Source organism: Myotis davidii, unplaced genomic scaffold (genome assembly GCF_000327345.1).
Source record: "Myotis davidii unplaced genomic scaffold, ASM32734v1 scaffold547, whole genome shotgun sequence".
Taxonomy (NCBI): Eukaryota; Metazoa; Chordata; class Mammalia; order Chiroptera; family Vespertilionidae; genus Myotis; species Myotis davidii.
Window position 1 is genome coordinate 255,601 of NW_006298266.1, and position 24,630 is coordinate 280,230.

General features: G+C 44.7%; 1 protein-coding gene across 7 annotated transcripts in view; it reads right to left on the minus strand.

The window, feature by feature from the left end:
* The window catches only part of RCL1 (RNA terminal phosphate cyclase-like 1), a 58,545-nt gene that overhangs the window by 4,175 nt on the left and 29,740 nt on the right, over window positions 1–24,630 (minus strand). For 4 of the 7 annotated variants that reach the window (XM_006773842.2, XM_015570526.1, XM_015570527.1 and 1 more), the window contains 4 exons: window positions 22,941–23,065; window positions 15,443–15,568; window positions 11,261–11,417; window positions 5,797–5,900 (listed from right to left, as the gene is read on the minus strand). In XM_006773842.2, the coding sequence (XP_006773905.1) occupies window positions 5,797–5,900; window positions 11,261–11,417; window positions 15,443–15,568; window positions 22,941–23,065 (512 nt within the window). Of the gene's footprint in view, window positions 1–5,796; window positions 5,901–11,260; window positions 11,418–15,442; window positions 15,630–16,901; window positions 17,065–20,031; window positions 20,215–22,940; window positions 23,066–23,949; window positions 24,043–24,630 lie in introns of those variants that run through there. The other 3 variants (XM_015570529.1, XM_015570530.1, XM_006773845.2) reach the window with 3 other exon arrangements.

Genomic DNA, 24,630 nt, shown 5'->3' on the forward strand with positions numbered 1-24,630 from the left:
GATTTGCTGCCACAACAAATGTTATTTATACATTGGCTGCTTCTTGTACGTGCCCTAATCAGAGACTGAGCTTGCAACCTTGGCATATCAGGACAATGCCCTAACCAACGGGGTTACCCGGGCAGAGCCAATTCCTCTCTCTCCACTGAAACCCACTATACATAGGCACTATGTCTGGCATTCACTAATGAGGCAAGAAATAGAATTTAGGAGTTAGGACTACTTTTGAGAAATGACTTAGCAATTAAGGGAAGTCAGTTCTTTTCCTGCTGCCTTTCCTGTCTTACCAATTTTCAAGTTTTTGCACCCCACCCTGTCCTAGGAAAAAAAGAAAAACATCAAACCCATAGATAAACAGTCCACATCTGTGGGCAAAGCCTCCCAGCTGGCAGCAGTGCAGACAAAACCAGCATCTCACCCACTCATCTGCATTCTGAGGAGGAAACAGCTTGCTCTCTCTCTCGCTGCTGACCGGGCTCTAATACAGGCCTGCTACCAGAGCCTCCCCAGCCTATTTCACTCTGAATCGTTCAACTGTGCTGGAAAAACCAGACACCCCACCAGCTGGCAGAACTCCTAAGAGGCCTCAGCTTGCTTCAGATCTCTTGGAGAAGGATGGAGAAACACAGGTTTGAGTGTGCAGGCCTACATATTTGCAGCTCTGAGGTATTTGTAGCCTTTGGAATCGTTAGAAAAAGCAAAGTCGGTTCCACTTTTTACACCATGTTCTGCCAACGGCCTGTCTGAGGAAGACTCTGTAAGGGACTGGATTAAGGTATGCTTCAGAATGTCCTCCTACCTCCAGCTATCAAACATGCTCAGAGCTGAGAAACAACCAGACAACATTAAATCCTAACAGTCTCTTTAAGAAAATGAAAAGCAAACAGAGAATAAACTCGCCCCCACCCCCCCACACACACACACACACGCAGTCAGCAAAGGTCACATCCGGTGCTGATCCACATCCTTCTCCACAGCCCCAAGCACAGGCCCCACCAGGCCCCGCCTCTTCCCTTTCCTTCTCTTCCAAGCACCATTCTGTAGATCCACACTTCCCAGACACAACCACATGGCCGCACAGCCAGGCAAAAGAGAGCCATGCATGCTGAGAGCAGCTCTGCTCCTTGAGAGAGAGGACTGCCCACCTGCGCAGTGTAACTGGCAGCTTTTTAGACCAACCATGTTAGGCAGCTGGGACTGTAATTCCCGTGAGAAGGACTGAAGAGAACTAAATCTGTAGTAAACTTTTTTTCCTAATACAAAGTGACTTATCTAAAAAAAAAAAAACCAAAACACCCAGACCATGAAAGCCTCCAGGCCACCTGAGAAGCAGGTTTCGAGAATCCTGGAAAACAGAGATAATTTTTCCCGTATATCTTCCAAGAGTAGGTTGTTCCCACCAGCATTGTTGATCAACAGGTGACAGCCACTGGGCTCAAAGTCATCTATCCTTTGAATCCCAACTGCCCGGGATTGACCAGGTGCCAGGCCCTGCCCCTTAAAATACAGCACCTCTCACCAGGGCCCTCTTCTGATGCCTGCTGGAGAGTGGAGGTGAAAGCAATCATGGGAAGTACGCGCACGTGCTCGCTCCCCCCACACCCCGCCCCCCCCCTCAATTCCACAAACACAAACGACAACAGAGGGTCTTGATTCCTGCTCCACCAAACCACTCAGATATTGGGGTTACCTGCTTCTCAGGTCTAAGGAGGGGTGAGAGACCTGGGGGTGAGAAGAGAATCTGCTGGATGGGGTCCCTGTAGTCATTATACCACAGCTTTAAATGTATCGGCGGTGCTTTTTCTCCAGACAGAGGCTTTCCCAAAGTCCAGCTGCCTCTGCTCTAAGAACAAACTCGGTTATAAAGGCAGAAGGAGACAGACAGGCTGGTTGCATGGCTGGGAGATGTGGGTCCCAGGACAAACTCACTATGAGCAGGTCCCTGAACTCTCTTGCTCATCCAAAAAGTAAAGACATCACTTGCTTTTACCATCTGCCAAATATGGTCTGCAGCTCAAATACTTTAATAAAGGTGACAGGGCTTTGCAGCATTTAAACAGAATTAAATCACAACTGTCAGGGGGAGTGGTATCCTGCCAGCTGAGGAGAGCAGTTAAACAACTGAACCCAAATAGCTGCAGGTTTGGCCGGCACGAAAAACCGAAGAGGCATGGTTCATTTTAGACTCCAAGTAAAGACAGGAGGTCATTTTGTAGCATAATCTGAACTGAGGATTCTCGAAAGGCGTGGCATGGCACCCTGCCTCAGGCAGGGAGGTGTCTGAGGTCCAGCAACAGGGGTGGAATCCCAGCACTTGCTTAAGAGCAGTGGGTCAGGGAAGCATGGACTCTGGGCAAGACTGCCTGGCTCTGAACTCCACTTGCTGACTATGTGACCTTGGGCACATGACTCAACTTCTCTGTGCCTCAGTCCCCACGCCTGTAAAATGGAGTGTGCAGTAGTAACCTCCTAGGGTTATGATGAAAACTACATGAGTTCACATTTGTCAAGTGCTTAAAACATTGGGCCAGCAGTAAATACTGTGTTTGTTAAATAAACACCTACCTTACAGAGTTCTTGGGAACAGTAAGTGAGATGTGTGTTGTTTATTTAGCAATATGACTGCAGTAGTTGGTCATAAATTTAAAAATTAATGGCTACAGATTTATAGATATCTGAGCAAACACTTCACAGCTGACTTTAGGCCTGAGATAACCCAAAGCAAGTTTACTGGGCCTCCTGATGTTCAGTGACCTTAACAGGAGATTGGGTTTTCCCAGGCTGGGGCAGGGCAAGGGGGTATCCAGGCGGAAACCGCAGTGTCCAGCACTGACTGGGCTCTGCCAGGCCCACTGCATTGCTGGCTGGGAGCACTAAGTACCTGACCTTCTTAAGCCTTGCTCCATCTCCACAAACCCGACTTCAGGAGCATTCACCTTCTCCACAGATAAGACCAAGGCTCAGAGATGCTATACGCCGTCCCCGGTCCCTGGTGTTTCCCGGGAGAGCCAGCACTGAAATAGGGGAGGCTGCACTTCCACGACCATGTACCGACAACATGTAACTGCAGTCTCCAATCAGATAATTTGTGAAAGTGTGATTTTCTTGCTGTTAATTCCACTTTTAAATAAAGTATAAATCCTGCCTAAACTGTAATATTAAGCTTTTTCAGGGGAAGGTGGAATCACTGTCACCAATTGTAAACCACCTGAAACTCAACAAAATGAACAGAAATAGATTTTCCGCATACCAGCATATTAGCCAATACTATTTTATTCTTCTGAAAAACATCTCTCTGGCCTTCCCAAAAGATTTCACACATATAGATGTGCTTTCTCAAGTAACACAGGAAACCACCAACAGAAGTAAGACAGAGGGAAGAATAAAGGGAAGAACAGACACCCTTATTTTCCAGAAAGGGTTTCAAAGCAATACATAAGAAAACACATCCCCCTTAATCCCAGTGCTCTGTAAAAAAAAAACACAACAAAAAAAACTTAAAAAACTTTTTAAACAAATCAGAACGTGAAAACTGCCACAAGAAATACATTTCTTGATTCCAGTTTTCTTGAGAAATTTGAGAATTCAAAAAGTAGATTTTTATGACTTTAAGTATACTTTATAAAAATAAGTGAGTTTGTATAGCAGGAAGGCCGGGGAGGGTGGGGGAAACAATAAAAAAGAAAAGAAAAGTGAGTTTGGTCTCCAAAACTCTTGAATACAACTAGGATCCCCACCCCCCCACCACAATTATACTAACTATAGATTCTGTGCCTTTTTCATCCTAAGCTGTACTCACAAATACGATAACTTTGTGTATTCGGTCCTAGAAGGACATCTATTTCTTCCCACCTTTGCCCATCATCACTCTGGATTCCTGGAGCCTTCCACAATGATAACAAGCAACAAGGGTCCCAAACAGATACAGCTTTCAAAAATAAACTCCTTACAATCTCCTGCCCCCACCGTGTGCTCGCTTACCAAAAAGAAAGGAGGCGGCGCTGTCCACCCCATGGCAGTCCTTCCTGCGTGAAACCCCAGGAGTCAGGAAACCCAGAGAAACATAGCCCCAAGTTTCAAACACAATTCTGCTATTTGTCCCAGCCCTGTAAAGCTCCATTCAGAGCAGACCACTTTGTTTTCCTGGGAGATGTAGTCATTTTAGATGAGGTTTCTGGAAGAGAAGGCTGCAATTAATGTTTGGTGAGGGGGTATACGAGGAGGACACAGGAACTTGAAAAAAAAACGTCCAGGCACATCTTGACCATCTCCACAGGGGCTGCTGACTTGAAAAAAACTATAAAGGCCCTGTAGCCAAACTGAAAAAAAAAATCTCTAAGAGCCAAAAAAAAAAAGGGGTCAAGGAAAACTAAAAATATAGATTTCCTTTTGCACATAATGTTCTGCCAAACCCCATGCCCCACGACCACACACATCTAGAGACTGCCTCAAGCGGTGTGAGCGGTCAGGCCTTCGCTGTCCTGAAGCAGGGGCTGGGAAGGCGGCCGCAGTGGCAGCAGCAGCAGCAAGAGAGTTGGCTGAAGGGGCCTGGTGGTCACAGAGCAGTCAGCGCTTCCAGCCGACGCTCTGCTGGAAGTGAATCTCTGCATTCAGGCCCTGTGTGTGCTCCCTCGCCTCCTCTCCAAACACCTTAGCTACAAAGTCTGTTTCAGCAATGTTGATCCCTGGTGTTAGTGTTCCACTGAGGATTACTAGATTTCAGGTGCCTGTCCCATGAAATATTTTACAACTGTTAGCCGATAATGTGGTTCCTCACTAGCTTCCTGCTTATCAGTCTTCCCCCACTGCTCAGAGTGTCTTCTCTTCCATTCCATGTTCCAAAAAACCTCCCACCACCAACTCCAAATAAAAAAACCTCCAAAACAATCTCTTTCAAGCTTCTGGTCTCCATGCGCCCCAAGCGATGTTCCAGAGGTACAATGCCCCCTCCGCAGTGCTGGCCCCTTACTCAATGTGATGGCACCACCATTCTTCAGTTATCACAGTACTGTACCTTCCAGATATACAGCATCGGTACCATGATAACCGAAAAAGGACAGTTCAGTCTATATCTACCTGAGTGTCTCCTCCCACACAGGCCCACTCCCGCTCCACCCACAGATGGCCAGGTCATGATCTCGAGCACATGGAGGCACACCCAGAGGTCAGGGCTCAAACAGGCTGCTTACAGCAAGCTCATCTGCTACCTATGGGAAGTGCTGCTTCCACTGTGCTGTTAACAATCCAAGTCTTCTCATCGGCTGCTCTTTTTGTAGAGCGCTTGCTTTAATGCCTCAGCAGTCATCGTCTGATAACATCCAATGGCCTCAAACTCACCTTTACAATATCCCTACTGGTCCAGTGGCATTACTATAGACTTTGCCTCTTTTTTCATTTTTCCAGCCAGTTTATACCCTATCATGTTGGACAAAAAGACAGCCCTATTTGCCACGGATAGGGAAAAGAGGGGATTAAAAAAAAAAAACCTAACAAAATCTAAGTTATAATGGAACCAGATTACCTCCAAAATGAGAAAGATCTAAAGCACGGACAAAAGAACTGTCCAATATACCACACAACTTCAATGGCATGGGAATAATGCAACTACAGAAGAGAAAGGAAGGCAAGATGCCTGCTAAACACCAGGTTAAGACTGATAACCTCCAGCTCATTCCAGGATCAGTCCAAGCAGGTGTTCATAGTGATAGGCTATGCACAGTCCAGCACCTTTATCATGTCATGCAACTGGAAGATTAAATTGGACAGCAGTAATGAGGCTGAGTGAAAACAACTCACGTGTACGGAGAGAGTGGTCCTAGCAGGACTTTGGAAACGTCCTGCTGCCCAAGGGTCATGAACAACAGAGCCAGGCTTTGGTTGGTCGAGTCCACACATCCACCCTATAAATACAAACACTTTCAAGATTAGTCGTTATACCAACCAGAGAATGGAAAACCAAGAAAACAGTCACAAATACCCAGAATATCAGAACCACAGAAGAGCAGATTGCAAAGTTCAAGCAATAATAAAACAGAATACAAGTCTTTTCAGCGGAATCCTTGTATCACTTAACTTTGGAGGATTAAACTAACTGGTCATCAAAGCAATTGTATTAGCTGAGACCATCAGAATAAATAGACATTCAAGTTTACTGAGGTGTATCTAAGGCAAAATAAAAATTCCCCTCCGTAATTAAAGCGGCAGCAGCAGCATGACACATAAACAAAAAAAGCATAATCAGTTCTAGGAAATGTACAGGTCATTAACAAGGGTGAGGTGGATGGGGATTGTTTATTTAATCTGCCAAGGAACACCACAGTCAATCTGACATGAAAGGGCCTTAGCCTAAAACTTATCCCACCACATTCAAAACTGCTTGTCAAGTTACGTTAGTGTCTCCTTGTGACTCTTCCTGTGCAACTGAAGAATTACTAAGACCAGATTTCTCCATTTTTACTGCTTATGTACTATTTCCCGCCACTTTTCCTTCCTTTTCTCCCAAATCGATAAGCACGACAGAATCTTCACAAACTCTCTCCTGAGGATTGTTTTGGTTGCCTTCTTTCATCCTTGGGTTTCCTGACCATTTCAGCCATTCTGCTTCTACTACGTGCATGCATGACTGCTGTTTATATCTGTGCCTTAAAAATGTCTTTATTGCCCTGGCCAGTGTTGCTGAAGTGGTTAGAGTGTCAGCCTGCACACCAAAGGGTCTCAGATTCGATTCCCAGTCAGGGGCATGTACTTGGGTTTCAGGTTCACTCCCTGCCCCCATTGGGGCATGTGCAGGGAGGCAACCTGTCGATGTGTCTCACATCGGTCTCTCTCTCTCTCTCTCTCTCCCCCCACCTCCCGCCCCATTCCCACTCTCTCTGAAAAGCAGTGGAAAAAACGTATCCACAGGTGAGAATTAACAAACACAAAAAAGTCTTTCTGATCATTCTTTCTGAGATAACTTTATTTAAAACAATTCAAACTTACATTGTACACAGTGAAAGTGGGATGACCTTGAATTTCTACATATTTTGTACATGCCACAAAAAGAACCCAGTTGCTGATGATGGCACATCACTATCCAAGCCCAGACTCCCAGACTTTAAACAGAACACATGGCCACTCTCTTCTTAAAAAACAAAAACAAAGTTTTTATTGATTTTAGAGAAAGGAGAAGGGAGAGGAAGAAATGATGAGAGAGAAAGAAACAGGATCAGCCGCCTCCTGCACGTGCAACCCAGGCATGTGCCCTCACTGGGAACTGAACCGGCGACCTCTTGGTGCATGGGGATAATGTTCAACCACTAAGCCACACCAGCCAGGCAACCTCTCTCAAATGCATGCAGTGTAGGGGATAAATCATTTATCAGCACAAACACTCACTCTTTGCCATCAGACCTCATTTACAACTGAGCAGGAAAATAAGGGGCTTATCCTACTGCCAGCTTTTATGAAATTCTACTGCTCTTCCTAAACTACCTTAAAGGGCAATATTTCTCTCTAAGCCAGTGGTTCTCAACCTTCTGGCCCTTTAAATACAGTTCCTCATGTTGTGACCCAACCATAAAATTATTTTCGTTGCTACTTCATAACTGTAATGTTGCTACTGTTATGAATTGTAATATAAATATCTGATATGCAGGATGGTCTTCGGTGACCCCTGTGAAAGGATCGTTCGACCACCAAAGGGATCGCGACCCACAGGTTGAGAACCACTTCTCTAAGCCAATGTTAGGACAAGAGGTGTAACATATGTATTTCCATTAAAAAACAAACAAACAAACAAACAAAAACTCTAACCCATGGAGAATCTGAGGACCAGTGAAAGTGTTTTTATAAAACTTGCTCCTTTCACAGACTGTTAAGTGTTTCAAGAGATTTAGACAGAAGGGCATGTTGGAGAAGGTCAAGAGAGGACTCCCACTCCTGCAAGTGGTGGGGACAGGGGTTGGGGAGGTGGTGGGGGGTAGGAGACAGAGGCAGCTTAAAAGATGGACAGAAAAGGCAGTTTCAGAAAGCCTGGAACACAATCAAGAGGACTTGGTTGGTAACTGATGAGACATAAATAGAACAAGAGGGATTATATCAGAGGACTATAATGTTGATAAAAATAAACAGCACCTTCAAAGGGGACATGTTTTTATTATTCTTTTAAACCATGTCATGTCACAGACATATAAAGAATTATTCATAAAAACATGAAGCATTTTCATCCTTTTAACTAAAGACCATAGATAGCCACAAAAGAAATTTTCTTAATGATTAGAACTAACAAACAAACTTGATGCAGGCACAATGAAATGGTTTTAAGTAGAACTTAACTAGAGTAAAGGGGGGAAAATAAAATAACTTAATCCAGATTGCATGTTTTCTCTCTGTGGCCTTGCTTTCACCCTGAGGCCTATAACGTGCTATTTATGAGGATACAGAACCCTCCCTCCAGCTGGGCTCTTCTGTAATGTGATGCTTCCAATTCCCCCAGGTCTACTGGAGAGAGATGAGAGGGTCCCCACGGTCAGAGGGCCTGCAAGCCACAAGCAAGGGAAACCTGTACCAGTTGCCAGGGGCTTAGGGACGCATGGATCACATGCACGGTCTGTAGTCAACCGATGGTCCTCGGATCACTGGTGGCCCATGAGGTCCGAAAGGTTAGCGACTGCTGGTTTAAGGAAACCTTTGGAGCAGCGGTCGCCAACCGGTGGTCCATGGAGCAGTCGGTCCATGAGGTCCAAAATGTTGGCGACCGCTGGTCTAGATGACTAACTTCCTGAACTAAGTGGCATGGTAACCTCTTGATCATTTATTTACTCCCAACTTTTATTTACTATTCATCTTTCAAAAAAAATCACTAAATTAAGCATCAAACACAGGGCTGATTTTGCATCAAAAAAGCTAAGGCCAGCCTTTGGCCACACAAGTAGTGTGAGAAGATACTTCCTCCTGCAGGAGGATTTCATTTGAGAGGGCATTTCTTTCTGCCACTATTTGCTAGCTGAATGGTGAGGACAGGGAGTACAGTCACTCCACTGAAGACACAATTATAGGTCCTTTGTCTTCCATTTTAATTAGATGAACATTAATTAAAACCATTAAGAGCCGAAACCGGTTTGGCTCAGTGGATAGAGCGTCGGCCTGCGGACTGAAGGGTCCCAGGTTCGATTCCGGTCAAGGGCATGTACCTGGGTTGCGGGCGCATCCCCAGTGGGGGATGTGCAGGAGGCAGCCGATCGATGTCTCTCTCTCTCATCGATGTTTCTGACTCTCTATCTCTCTTCCTAACTCTCTGTAAAAAATCAATAAAAAATATTTAAAAAAAAAAAAAAAAAACCATTAAGACCTGGACATTTTAGTGAACTCTGAAGCAGTTCATTCTTACGTGTTCCACCTTGCAACCAATAAGGTATTGTTGAGAACGGTGACTGGATGGAGAGAAGACTTGGCTGTAGGCTGTTTTCCTTAGCCAGGCCTGTGCAGGGATCAATACCCATGAACCAGGCGCCACTCTACCATAATGATTAATAAATTACAGCAACAAAAAGTATTTAAAAATAAAACAAAATCACCTGTTTTATTTCATAAGGGCTCACATATGATCTTTTATTAAAATATATTTTACTGATATTTTACAGAGAGGAAGGGAGAGGGATAGTCAGAAACATCAATGAGAGAGAAACATGGATCAGCTGCCTCCCGCAAATCCTCTAGTGGGGATGCGCCCACAACCAAGGTACATGCCCCTGACCGAACTGAACCTGGGACCCTTCAGTCCACAGGCCGATGCTCTATCCACTGAGCCAAACCAGTTAGGGCTCACATATGATTTTTGCTACTTTAAACAGGGCAAAGCTTCCTTGGAGACTTCAGGAAAGAACCACAGAAATATCAACTAACTGAGACTAAATACACAGATAAATACAGAGATGAAAGGCTCTTCAGCTGAAGAGAAAAGGCAATTTACAAACACTATACACCATACAATAGCAAATCACCCAAAGTATAGTTTTTGCTAGTGCTCAGCTCAAGAATGTGGGGCCTCGCATACAGACCAGAGAAATAAGCATTCCTGGGAGCCTGTCCTGGATTCTGCATGTCAAGGAGAAGGTTTCACCTTCTGACATGGATCCGAGGCAAGGATTGTACAGACAACCAGAAATCCTGAGGCCAGATTTGTGACTCTCCTCTAACCAAGTATATGGGACCTTAAAGAATGTTTTTTCAAGCAGCTTCATCTTATTTCTCCTGCCATCATCTTTCCTTCCCTCCCAATTCCTTCCTTGCTTATTTTAGGTCACCTCGACTATTTTTTTTTTTTTTGATTTTGTACAGAGAGGAAGGGAGAGGGATAGAGAGTTAGAAACATCGATGAGAGAGAATCATCGATCAGCTGCCTCCTGCATACCCCCTATTAGGAATGTGCCCGCAACCAAGGTACATGCCCTTGACCGGAATCGAACCTGGGACCCTTCAGTCCACAGGCTGACGCTCTATCCCCTGAGCCAAACCGGTTAGGGCTCACCTTGACTATTTTTGGGAAACAGGAAGAGCTATGTATGCCTGTCTACATGTTGTTTGTATGGATTGAAAGAAAAAAACCTGTGACAATGAGGCCAGGTTGGCCCAGGTTGGTCTGAGCTGCAGAAGCAAATGGCAACCGATGAAGTCTTGTCTTCAGCTTCGTCACCCTTTCTGTCTCCTGTGTTCTCGCCTTTCCAAAGCTCCTGCCATGCTCTGACACAGGCCTGCCTTCCCTAAACATTCTTCTATGCTCCAGAACACACTGCAAATTCTAGCCTGTTGACACTATTTTGTATCTGATACAACTGTCACATACAAATCGCCATTTCCAACTCCTCAAAGAACCCGGAAACAATGAGCCCCCATCGTCACATGGCAAGGACGCGGGAGCTGGGAGATGGCACCTGTTTTGGTCGCAGCACTGTATCCTCTTCAAGTGGGCAGTCACCGGCTAACCTGCTTCATTTTACACCTTTTCTTTCCCGAATAACGCTGTCTCAGCTTTTTAAGTGTCCACACTGTTAAAATGTACCTGCCCTGTTGTCCCAAATCAGGGGAACTGGATCTATGCTTACTGACTAGTTCAGCTAATCCATTAAACGAGTTCATGTTAAACTGTTTAATGGGCAGGAAGAGTTAACTCCTTGGCATAAGCCCTTGAACGGGGAAGAGAGCTGCTAAGGAGTAAGAATGAAACAATGAACTGCTTCCTGATGGCTCCTCTCCCAACTGGCAGAGGCGGAGGACATACCCTGTAGATTTCTTCAAGCAGCAGCTTGGCACAGTTCCTGCCCAGGTCCTCTGGAAGCACCGCCGCCCCCTGGCCCTGGGGGTTGGAGGTCAGCTCAGCACTGAGGAAGGTGCCGTTGGTGGTCTCGGCAACCAGTGACAACCCAAAGCCTGGAGACCTGGGGATTCAAAGGCACAGACACTGAGTAGGGTTAATGAAGTGGGGTTCGGGCACCAGCAAAAGGAAAGAGAAAACAAACATCTCTCTCACGGCACTCTGCATTGTTACAGCAAGCCCTACTGGAGTTCCCACTAGCTTGCGCTGGAAATACACATGACTTGGTGAGAGCGCACCTGGCGGAACCAAGGAAGGTGCAAGTTTACATCGCTTTTCCTATTAGCCCCTCCCACACTGTGAAAAATCCTGCTGTGAGAGTTTATAGGAGCATTAACAAGGGCTACCAGATAGTTGGCACCTACTCTCTGCCAGATTCTGACCTAGGGGCTTTGACACTACAATTCTGCTGAGTAGGTAATATGTGCCCATCTTACAAATGAGGAAATGGAGAAATTAAGCAACCTGCACCACGTCCACACAGCTAGGAAGTGACTGAGATGTGTTTCCAATGCAGGTCTTCCAGACTCCAAAGCCTACCCAAGTTCGCCACCACAGCCCTCACAACCAACCCAGAAGGTGTAAGTGGCCTGGAGACCACCTCATTATAGCTTCTCTTGGAATACATCAAGCTCTACCCCCCCAACCCCCAGCACCCCAAGTAATGAAAAGTGCCACATAAGCCAGGGAGAGCCCAGATACGGCTCACCTTTGTTTGTGTCTCTAAGGGACATCTCTAACTCAGAATTCAATTAATAGCATCAAAGAGCTGGCACATGTTCTCTCCCACTGTGTTTCTACCACCCAACAGCCAGAACCTAATACCCTTCTGGTCAAGGACCACATTCGTAATTCCAACAAGCACCTGCGGCCATGGGCCAGGAACTGGGGGCCCTGCAGTAAACACAAGAGTTCCTGCCCTCACCGACTTCAGTGACAACCAGTTTGACACAAAACAAAATCAGTTCGTAAACAAAAAACACAAGCACCTCTCCACAAAACTTCCAGATCTGACATCTCAAATCTCCTTTGCCTCACGCCTTTTCAGTAAACATGTCACCAGAGAGGAGCAGCAGCCACCGTCCACACACAGCACACACAGATCTGCTCCTCTGACACAGAGTTCATAAAGCACCTTCTATGCACTCCCTGCAAAACTAGCTAAGATATTTGTTTCAGAAAAACTATGTGTAAAATTAATGATGCCTCAAATGCACTATGAGCTCACTATAGGAACTATGATGGTCAGTTGTCTATTTCCTTATTTTTAAATCGATGATCTATGCCAGGGGTGGGCAAACTTTTTGACTCGAGGGCCACAATGGGGTCTTAAACTGGACCGGAGGGCCGGAACAAAAGCATGGATGGAGTGTTTGTGTGAACTAATATAAATTCAAAGTAAACATCATTACATAAAAGGGTACGGTCTTTTTTTTTTTTTTTTTAGTTTTTTCCATTTCAAACAGGCCAGATCCGGCCCACGGGCCGTAGTTTGCCCACAGCTGATCTATGCAGTCCAAGGTTAATAGCACCTGCCAAGGAAAGGGGTGCAATGAGCTACTTATGTAATCAAAGGCTCAGGGGAACTCTGTGTGATGCTTAACCATCTAACACTGTGCCGCCTGTCCATCGTCATGGGACATTTTAGCACAATCTCCAGTTGCCTTTGAGTTGCTTGACCAGGAGCAGAGAGGGGACATCCGCCTCTGCAGGAGAGGCAGTGCAATATAAAATGAAAGAGTAGGAAACGGAGGGGAGGGAGAACCAGGAGATAAGCTCCGATCACTGCTTTAACCCACTTACCTGAATTTCCCAAGAACTTCCTAATTTTCTCACCCATATAAATTCTGTGAGGAATGCAGACTTACTGTAATAAACTTTATAGTTGATCAGGATCATCCCATTTGATATTATATTTGTTTTACAGAAAACAAGGTAACGTATTAGGCTATATATATACAACTCCAATTTTCTCCCCAATTGGGGTGTGTGACCAAGCAGCTGGTCACCAGGTGACCTCACTGAAAATGCACATTGGTGCGGATTACAAGTGGCAGCCTCCAAAACTTTCCAACTGGTAAAGGACTCATTGTTTATTTTTTTAAGTTGTGACTGTGAGAGTCAACATGATACCACCCTGGATAGATGTGCATGTTGGTCACAGGACTGACAGAGGCAGCAGGAACTGCTGGCCCCACAACACAGGCCTAACGGACATGCATATTTCACTGACTCAGAGAAGGAAAATAATACCCATCCATGACTTCATAATTTCATAACAGAGAAGGAAGAACACTGTATCATCTGTAACTTAAGATTCAGACAACTAAACATGAACTTATCATACATGGGTTTTAACTTTTTAAGAGGAGCTTGGAGTTGATGACCCACATCTTGACCCATGTGTGAGCTTCCTACAGTGTGACCATGCACTGGGGTCAGCTGAGTCAGTCGTAAAAAGCCACACTGGTGGCAGTATGGCCTCAAGCCTGCTCTGCTTCACCCCTGGCCACCCTGTGGTAGATACTGAGGCCATAATTCTAACTGCTGACATAATTCCAGACCTGTGGCCAAGGGAAGAGAAAGGAAAGAATAGCCTTAGCAGCTACCATTTCTGCAGCCCCTACTATGGGTCAGGCTTTGCTTAGTGCAAGCATGAGCCTCGAGTTTGACATAGTGGCATACATATGTGATCTTTTCATCTTACAGCTACCTAGGGATGTTGCCACTGCCATAGTTTGAACAAGGAAAACAGTGGTGATATTCGAGCAATATGCACAGGTCTGGGACCATCACCGACCTTTCCAACCCCAGAGGAAAGGGCCAACTTTGCACACAAATCCTTTCCCAACTCTCACCTCTGACACCACCACCTCTGTTACTTTGGACTATGGGCCACTACGGTGTTTCTGAAATCATCATCTTTTCCTTGGGCCTCACGAAGGTCAGAGATCCCGTGGCACAGTCACCCTCCTTAAATCTCTTTCCTTTTGTTGCGGAAGTTAAAAGGAGCCTCAGAAGGAACATCCATGAAAAGGGTTAGCTGCAGCACCACTTAGGAAAAAACTGACTTCTTAACTCACTATCAACCTTAAACCCCGATACTCTTTTTCTTTTTTCTTTTTTAGGAGACAACCTGAAAACTTCAGATCTGAAGTACAATAATACTGTCACTAAAATGTTTTAGCAAAAACAAACCCACACAGGTAAAGCAAATTTCGCAAAATATTCATCGTTAACTACAGGTAGCAGGAATATATATATATATATGTGTGTGTGTATATATATATATATGCATACATATACACATATGCACTTGTTTATTCAATATTTATTGAACACCTACGATGAGCCAGGTGCTACTCTAGAACACAGAAGTAAGCACCTTCATATACTCACATCTGATTAGAGTATACTATCCTTTCAAGTTCTCTTTATTTTTCCCCCAATTACAGTTTATATTTGATATTATTTTATATTAGTTTCAGGTCAACTTTTCTTTATGTTTAACATTTTCATAGTAAAAAATAAAACAAACAAAAAACGGTTTTAATTGTTTCCCTAACTTACTGGTTTCTAAAAATACAACAAAAGCCCAAAACATAGATCATTAACTTTTTATTTTCTAAAGAGGGGTTTTCCACAAAGGCTTTCATTAAACCAAACCCAATCTGCAATAACAACTTTCTCTGGCTCCAGGGGTGTTGTTCCCCCCCGACAGAGAGAGAATCTGACTGGCACTTTGGCCAACAAAGGATTTTTGCCTAAACTGTTATTTCCTTAACAGTGGAAGAACTTGTTTACTTTGACTTTTTGTGGGAACAGAGTACAGATGGATTTTAAAGCTTAAAGCACTGCTAGTAAATAGCTAGGTTTTCATTCCCCCAGGGTAGGGATGGACTCCTCAACTCCCAGCACCGGCCACTGTGATGCTTTCCATGAGAAAGGAATTATTGGTGACAATGGCAGTAAGTCAGAAGGAAATTAAATCTGAAATTGTCCTTCCTCTGGCTGCCCAATCTCAGAGTTGAGTATGAAAAAGGCTAGGGTAGCTGCAGAATTAGGTTCCAAAAATACACAGGCACTTACTTCCCAGAGTTGATTCCTTTCATGTGGTCTGTGTAAATGTAGATGTCGGGTATAAACTTATTGAGGATGCTCCTTGCAGAATCCACAATCCGGTTCGCCATCTGAGGTGAAACACGGACGGAGTACCTGCAACCTAGAGTTAAGGGCGTCATTCTCCTTGGACTTCAGAGCAGAAAAACATCAAGAGCTAGCAAATATTTGTGAAACTGTAATGATAAACTGGGACTTCTAATTGCATTTAATTTTCTAACTGTACTTCATCACTTACTTGTATAGTACCATCACCAATTTTTATATTATTATTTTATTTACTATATAACTTTATATATAGTTATAAAAGGCTTAAATGCTCATGGTGGGGAAAACCAAACAATATAAAGAGTTGGAAAGTAAAACCTCCCAACCTTGATATAAATTTCCCATCCAGGCCCCTGCCCTTAGAAATGATTCAACTCAATTCTGGAACAAATGAAGGCAACTGCCTCGTATGGCATGAGCCAAGCTCCCTTTGAGGTATTCTCTGATCATCCCCATTGCTGGGACCAACGAGTCTCTCTTAGGACCTAAGATCAGAACAGATGCTACACTGTTGATAGGAAAGACAGAAAGAAAAAAAGAGAAAGGGGGAAAAGAGCATGGTAGCTGCTGCATATAAAGGACTAAACAGCTTTTGGGTTTGTTTAAATGCACAGAGACTATTTTCAATTATTTGAGTTTCAATCACTCCATTTGTGGATGATTCAGACTCTTCACAACTGCTACCATATGGTCAAAATACTGGTAATTAGCAGTTTTACAACAGGGACCCCAGAAAGGAGAGGAGGGAGATACTAGCAATGCAAGTAAAAAGGCTGGTGCTTAAGAAAGTGGAAAACACAGAGACTGGTTCTCCCCAATCCAATAAAAAATAAGTATGCAATGAGCACTTTTAATGTGCAACGCATGACCATAAGCCAGCTAGATATGCAGGGCAGGGGCTAAAAGAAGGGAGATGTAATAACATGTGCTCTTCCCACTCCCCTTATACAAACCTCATGTGGCAAGTCCAAGAGGGAAAACAAGGTGTGTGGTCTGACCATTTCAGCTCAACTCTCCAAAAACTACTATCAATAACACATTTAATTTTCATTTGAGCTGTAGAATAAAATACTCTGAGTCTGTACAAAAACTTGATTAGCATCTAGCTTCCCCTTCTGATCCATCATAAACATTCCACCCAAAGATCAATCTTCCTCATGCTGGTGAGAATCTTCCTAGTAACTCCGCACCCTCCCAGATCCTGCTGCCAGACCCTCCGGCCTGCTCAGTGTTCATCCCTAACCCGGCAACCTCACCCCTCCACCCATCCAAATTCTTCACCCAGAACTGCCCTTCCTTCATCCTTCAAGTCCAGAGTTCCCTCCCTCTTCTGAAACCCTCCAGCAGCCAGCACCCAACTGTGATCTGCACTTGCACTTACCATCCATCTTCCTTCATACACACACATGTTCTCGCTCGTCAACAAGACTACAGACTCCATAGGAAAGGGACTCTGCTGCTGCATCGCTCACAACTCTGTACTACACTACTTTTGTACTCAGAAATATTCGATAAATATTTGACTTGTCTCAAAGGACAAACCTGAAATGAGGAAAGAGCAAAGAGGGATTTTTCAATACACACACAGAGTCCAGTTACATCACCACCTCTCTGTCCAGAGTGTACTTTTGACCACAGGTAGCTACAACAAACAAGCCCAGGTCTCATACCCTTTGGACCAGGTAGGTGGGTGCTGTCCTTTTGAGGTCCAAGGCTGCTCACTCTCCCTAGGAGAGCATAGATGTCACTATCCTGACACACAATCCCACAGCGTTCATGGTTCCCAAAGTTCTTTTAGGTACACTGTCAACTTACTTTATGTTCATAGCAACTCTATGGCAAGGACTACGGATCCCCAAGACCAGGACTTACACTGAGGACAGGTGGGTCACAGAACTAAGATTCAAAATTAAACAGATCCACTTCCCAAAGACAACCTTCTTCCCTAGCTCCTCCAGAGATGTGGAAACCAGGAGGGAGACAGTGCCAATGCAGGGCCGGTGCAAGGCTATGCTAGAAGCAGGCCGTGAAGTGAAGAAGGGAAAGGAGCTTTAAACTGGTACATCCCAGAGTCACTATGGAGCCATGTGGCCTGGCATGGAGGCCCCACAAGGAGCAACTAAGGTTCTAGAATCAGACTGTGTGGAAGTCCCAGCTCCAGCAAACTGCATCGTGCTGGCTCAAATGTGCTCTTCTCTGTCCCTTCACTTCCTCATCAGTAAGAAAAAGACAATCATAACACTCTCCCTAAAGGATTTGGAGGCTCAAATGAAAGGATGCGTGTAATGCCATTAGTGGTGCCTGGTGGACAGTCGGAGCCCAACAAATGCCAGCTACTGCTTTTCTTACCATTAGTCCAAGACCCAAATCCCAAAGCAGAAGTGCTTTTCCTTTATGGACCAGAGAGCCCTCTGAGAACCTGACGAAAGCTACGACACTCTCTCTAGAAACACATGAACACACACTATGATAGACAAGTTGGAGGTTATGAATGTCCTGAAGCTCATTCACGAATGCTATACATCCTAGAGAGACATTCATAACTACAGTCCATATGGAACTTCACCCTCCCCAGGACTGCAGGTCAGAGAACCCCAAGGAGTGCATTCATCTGTGTGTGTGTGTGTGTGTGTGTTCTCTAAGTACCTTCCCTATAGTCAGAGAAAGAAAACCGTACTGTCCCACAAATTTCAACTCACACCCCACTTCTGCCTCTACCTCAGTTTACTCAATTAACTCTTACGTACCAGGTCATGAGCTGCCAGGCCACACTGTAAAACTGAAAGAGAATGCTCCCTTCGCTCTCACCCACATCAGGCAGGGGGGAGAAGAGAGTAGGTGACATTAAATAAACAGTAACGGCACCATCCAGTCACAGCCACTGGCAGGAACCAACACCAGCTCCCCGCCAGGCCCTGGCCAGTCGATCAGAAGGGAAAAGACGCACTTTGGGCGGTAGCTCATTAAAACCACAAATGCCCAGAGGAGAGGGGGACTAGTTCTCCCAACCTGAGCCCTCCTGTGGGGAATATCACCTCCAAGCTCAGTTCAACAGTTAACCAGCCTTGCAAGAAAAAACCACAAACCCAGCTAAAACTTTTCCAAAGGCAGCTCTTTTCTTCCCAGGCTCCAATCCTGGCCAAGAAGGTGATCTCAATTCAAGCCCACATTCCTCGGAGGTGTTTGTGAAATGGGCTGCTCTGCAGACCAGAGGCGAGAATGTTTGGTCTGCAGGCAGGGATCTAAGCAAAGGTATTTTCCCAGGGAGTTTAGAGGAAGACTTGGGGAGGATTCAGGGGTTGTACCCCCTGCCTCGAGCAAGGGGAGGAGTTTGGGCCCTCACTAGAGTCTCTGGCTCAGATTTTGTAAAAGGAACACCAAAGGGAGAAGTTAGGGAGGAACAACGTCAAACCCCAGGTGCCTGGGGCACCACAGCCATCAGCTTTCATGTTCTCTATACAACCCAGGATGCTCACCCCTTTCCCAGCAACATCAAAGGCTCACGTATGAGGCTTTCCTACACCCAGTAAAGAGGGTAAGTACCAGGCAAGACCCCAGTGTGACAGTCTCCATGAAACCCATGTCGTTACAAGATTGTGTCAAAACACGCACACTCCGAGAATCACATTTCCAGACCAGAAAATGGATTCTAAGCACAGTTCACTGCTAGGAACAAATCTCAGGAGAGAAAAAAACAAACCTGAAATACACCTGGAAGGGTATAGAATTCCACGTACAAGACCATGAACTGCAGCATTTTGGTAGCAGCAAAGCCAATTTAACTGTCCATCAACCTGCAGCTCGGCTCCTGGGGCAGCACTATTTCTCCCCAGCCGCCGCCTTCTCCTCATATGTACACGGGTGTGGACCCTGGGTGGCCCCGTGGTGGCCACGCAGACAACAGACTATAATCCAGGGAAGCTTTGCTATAAAGTCCTCTGTTCTTGAGGATCCTGACAGAGAATGTAGACAACACCCCAAGGTTGATCTTCATCTCAACAATGGCTCCCCCGTGGATATGCAGCCCACCCTATTCCATTGTTTCTCACCACTTACTGTTCAAGCTAATGGAGACCTCTGAAACGTTAGTCCACTACACACTTTTCCTCCAAGTAAGCCCTTCCTAAAGCCTCCTGAGAAGTACAAAGCTGGACTCTCAGCACCTACGCCACCCCCAAGAAGGAGACATCCTGGCCGACCCCACTCTGTCAAACTCCTTACCAGGAAAGGCATCCCCCATCCCTTCCAGCCCCGTGGCCACCAACACCTGCCCTTACCCTGGTCTTGTCAGCACCTAGAAATTTACTAATTTTAACATCTGAACCCCCAAACAACCCCCTAAACACAATTTCTTGTACTTCTACATAAAGACACATCTACCTCCACTAGAAACCTGTGAACGTTTCCAATTCCTCGAGCCCTGTTGGGCTCCTCAGCAAGGAGCACACTGGCCGTGGCTTCAATGACAGCTCGCAAATACCTGCTCTCACCCCCGCTTCTGCACTACTCACCCTGTCAATCCACACCCGCCCCGATGAGACTGGCCCTCCTGTCTTCTCTGCTTTGCCCCTGGGCCGCCAACTGCTGTGGGACGCAGCCACACAGCCATGCAGCTGGCACCATGACACAGTTCCAGCTTCAGCTGGGCCCGCATGGCTGCCCTACAGCCTTTTTCTTATCTCTAGTCACAGTGCCCCACTGTGACAGCACATCTTTACCACACTGTCACCCTCCCTTATCATACCCTTGCCAATCCCCTTATCCTTGATCCCATCCAAACTCACTGAAAATGGCAAACTCCTCCCATCTCCCTTCCATGCACCTCCAGACAAAGCAATCTAGAGCCACCCTTACCATATGCCTGCCATTCTCAATGCATCCCTTACCAAACAATAAAAAAAGTACAGCAGCTACCACTTACTGAATGCTTACTTATCTATGAGCCCATTGCCTTGTACAGTTCATCTATGACCTCGTTTAACCCTCGTTACAGATACAGTAGGTATAATGGGCCCTATGATAGATAAATGAGTCAACCAAGGCGTGAGGCCAAAATCCTACCATCCGTGAGTGGCAAAGACAGAGGTAGAACCCACACCTGTCTGATTCCAGCACTTGGATCTTAATCACTTTGATGCACTGCTTCATCACTTGGCCTCTCTTCTACTTAAATCTACGTTACCCAACCTACAGAAGTACTCAAATCATTACCATCATTTTTCTTTAAAGGAGGAAATCTTAACAAATCTCTCTTCATCAAGTTAACACCTTATCTTTCTTTCTACTTCTCTTTCCTGTCAAGGTTCTTGCAAGCGTGGCCTCCACACTTCACCATTTCCCTCCCAGTCACTCCACAACCCAGAGCTGATTACACAAGCGAGGTTACATGTGGAGGAAGGTCTCCACCACCTTCTGGAAAGAGCTCCTCCTTTGGTGGCAGCCTGCTGTGCGTTCGTTCCTCAGCTAATTCCCCATCCTAATGCTGACTCCTCTGGGCTTTTTAAGGCACCTTCTTCATTATCCTCTCATCTCTGACTTCCCAGTCTCCCTTCCTGGAAGGACTTACCTAGTGTTACAAGTCTTAGTGGCAACTCAGGGTTCCGCCCTCCCCTCTGATTCCACAGCGTAGCTGACTCAAATCGTTCATTTCTAGCGCTCACCTTGCCCCAAGTTACAGACCTACATTTCTAACTTCTTCTAGACTTGTCTTTCTGTAACCACCTTGAAGGACCCTCAACCCCAACATAAAATAAAGCTGAACAACACGTGCGTGAGGCGGCTGCGGGGAGTTTCCCACAGGGGCTCTGTCACCAGTGTCTGCTAGCACTGGGTACAGTGATGAAGAAGCAGGAAAGACTCCTGCTTCTGTGGGGCTCAAGGTTCTGTGGAAAGGTGTGGCTGGCTAAGCACGTCATGAAGACAATGTGGTGAGTGGGTAATTCCAGAACTGACTGGCCACACCAGTGTCACTGCATGACAATGCTCCTTTCACTGCACTGGTTCATCTCCTTTCTCAACCTGCCTGTTGTCACTTGGAATATATATTGGTTATGAAGCCAAGTGGTAACATGGGAGTGTTTGATCCAACAGAAATGCACAAGGGAGGGCAGCTGAAGTCACACGTGGAAGAAGTCATCATCAAGCTCTGTCACATCATCAAGCAGCCAGAGACTATTTACATCATCCTTAGAACCACAACCAGAGCAATATATTTTCTTCTTCTTTGAACAAAAAATATTTTTGCTGTATTTTTACCATATAAAGTATTTAAAAGTCAAAGCAGACAACAAAAAAACTAACGCCACACATCACCACAAATGTTTGTAGCTACTATCAGAACAAACCTCTCTACCCAGATGCCTAAGTGAGAAACATCAAAATCATCCTCACGACTCCCTGTTCCTCTATTACAGACCCAGGTAATCACTGTGTCCTGATCATCCTGCCTCTAGGATCCTATAAACTAGAGGCATCCCTTGTCCTCACTGTTTCTCTTTAGGGCACAGTAATTCCATCATCTTTGCCTATAAGTGCTGGTCATTAGGTGATTTTCTTTTTTAACTTGTACTTTCCAAAATTTCTATAATGAACAAAAAGTTCTTTGGTACCATCACTATTATCCTCTTAATATGCAAATTCATTTTACAGAAGAAAACTGCTAACTTTGGGATGAAGAACAAGGTCTCAGCATGGCCTTCCACCTTCACTGGCTCCTGCCCATCTTTTGTGTACCACCTCCTACTGCACTTGGGACACACCACATTGCTTGGCGCTCCCCAAAACCATCTTGCACCTGTTACCTCCATACAGGCCCACTTTTCTGCCTGAAGCTCTTTTCCTTCCTTGCTCCACTTCACAAGCCTCTAGTCCAGTGATGGTGAACCTATGACACGCATGTCAGAGGTGACACGCAAACTCATTTTTTGGGTTGATTTTTCTTTGTTAAATGGCATTGAAATATATAAAATAAATATCAAAAATATGTCTTTGTTTTACTATGGTGGCAAATATCAAAAAAATTCTATATGTGACACGGCACCAGAGTTAAGTTAGGGTTTTTAAAAATGCTGACACGCCGAGCTCAAAAGGTTCGCCATCACTGTTCTAGTCTATAAGGCTCAGTCAAAATGGCCTGTGCACTGGTGGCCCCCAAACCAAAGCCCTCAGAAGAGTATAACATACATGGGAGCCATTTAAGTGTTAATGAAAAAAAGAAAGTGAACGGATCAATCAATCTAGTCCTGGTGAGGCAGCTAATTAAGCATCATAACCCACACAACAATTACAGTTTCACTGTTAAGATTTTTCCATGATTGTTGTCTAACATGTAAATAACTCTGGGAAGAAGTAAACTGGTTGTGAGTCACTCTTCGTGAGGCAAGAAAATAATTAAGAAATCTGAACCAAATGCAAAGGATACGCCATTCCTCTGATACGTTTGATTTTTCCTGGATCTGTGAGCTGAATGGGCTTCAGGACCTTCCTTATGGGACAGGAGAAGATCACTTCACCCCCTCCTCCAGGAGGCATTCCCCGTCGCACAATCTGCACACATGGTGAGAAAGAAGAGGCAAGAATAAAGCAATGAGTAGATGGCCCAGACACCCAAGTCAGTAAGGTTTACACCAAGGGACTCTTTCTTAGAAGGGAGAGAGATCTCACAGTCAGGCAGGTCCTCATCCTTAATGAGGGACTGGCAGGGTTCAGGAGTTAATCCCATTTCTTAACCCTTTTCTCCTATGCAATTAACTGATCTATCAAATCTATATATTAAAGTCATGCAACAATAGGGGATACGTTCTGAGAAATGCACCTTTAGGTGATTGGGTCGCTGTGCGAACATCATAGAGTATACTCACACAAACCTGTATGGTATGACTACTATATGATATAGCCTATTGTTCCTAGGCTACAGCACTGTACATCATGTTACTGTACTGAATACTGTAGATAACTATAACACAATGCTGAGTATTTGTAGATCTAAACATAGAAAAGGTACAGTAAAAAAGCAGTATAAAAGATGGAGCTTACAGCACTGGAAGTTGCTCTGAATGAATCAATGAGTGGTGAGCAAACATGAAGGTCTAGGACATTACTATGCACTACTGAAGACTTTAAACATTGTACATTTAGACTACATTACATTTATTTAAAAGTGTTTTCAATAATAATAAATTAAACTTGGCTTATTGTAACATTTTTACTTTATAAATTTTCAACTCTTTTATAACACTTAGTTTAAAACACAAACATGCATACCAGCTGTACAAAAATATTATTTTTCTTTATATCCTTATTCTAGAAGCTTTTTCTATTTTTTAAATTTTTTTAACTTTTTTGTTAAAAACTAAGACACAAAAACACACACATTAGCTTGGCCTACTCAAGGTTAGGATCATTAAATTCATTGTCTTCCCACTTCACACCTTGTCCCACTGAAAGGTCGTCAGAGGTAATAACAAATGGAGCTGTCATCTCCTTTAACTATGCCTTCCCCTGGAATACTCCTGAAGGACCTACCTGAGGCTCTTCTTAAGGAACTATGTCCACTGCGGTTTTCTTGGTGTATTTCTCTTTTCATCATTTTTTGCTGGTAAGCAGATTTGCATCATGAAAATTCCTCTCTATTAATGAAAACCTTTTGGTGTTGAGGAGGGGGTCCGTGTTTTCAAACTTTTTAAGGAGCTTTTTGAGTTCTTCAAAAGCTTCTGCTAAACACTTCACTGTGAATGTTCTTTCCCTTCTCCTGCAGTTTCCTTTTCTCTTGCCTCTTTTTCAGCTACGTATTCCTGTCCCAGTTTCAACAACTCTTCATTAGTCAATTTCTCAGGAACCACCTCTAGGAGTTCCTCAATGTCAGCCTCATCCACTCGCAGGTTAAAGTTGTTTGCCATCTCAACCACAGCCCTGTTAATTTATACAATGTCTTCAGCCTTGGAAAATCCTTTGAAGTCAGGGACAAACTAATTGTCTTCTTCCAGATGCCATTCATATACTTGTGGGTTTTTTTTAATATATTTTTATTGAATTCAGAGAGGAAGGGCGAGGGAGAGTAAGATAGAAACATCAATGATGAGAGAGAATCATTGATCGGCTGCCTCCTGCAT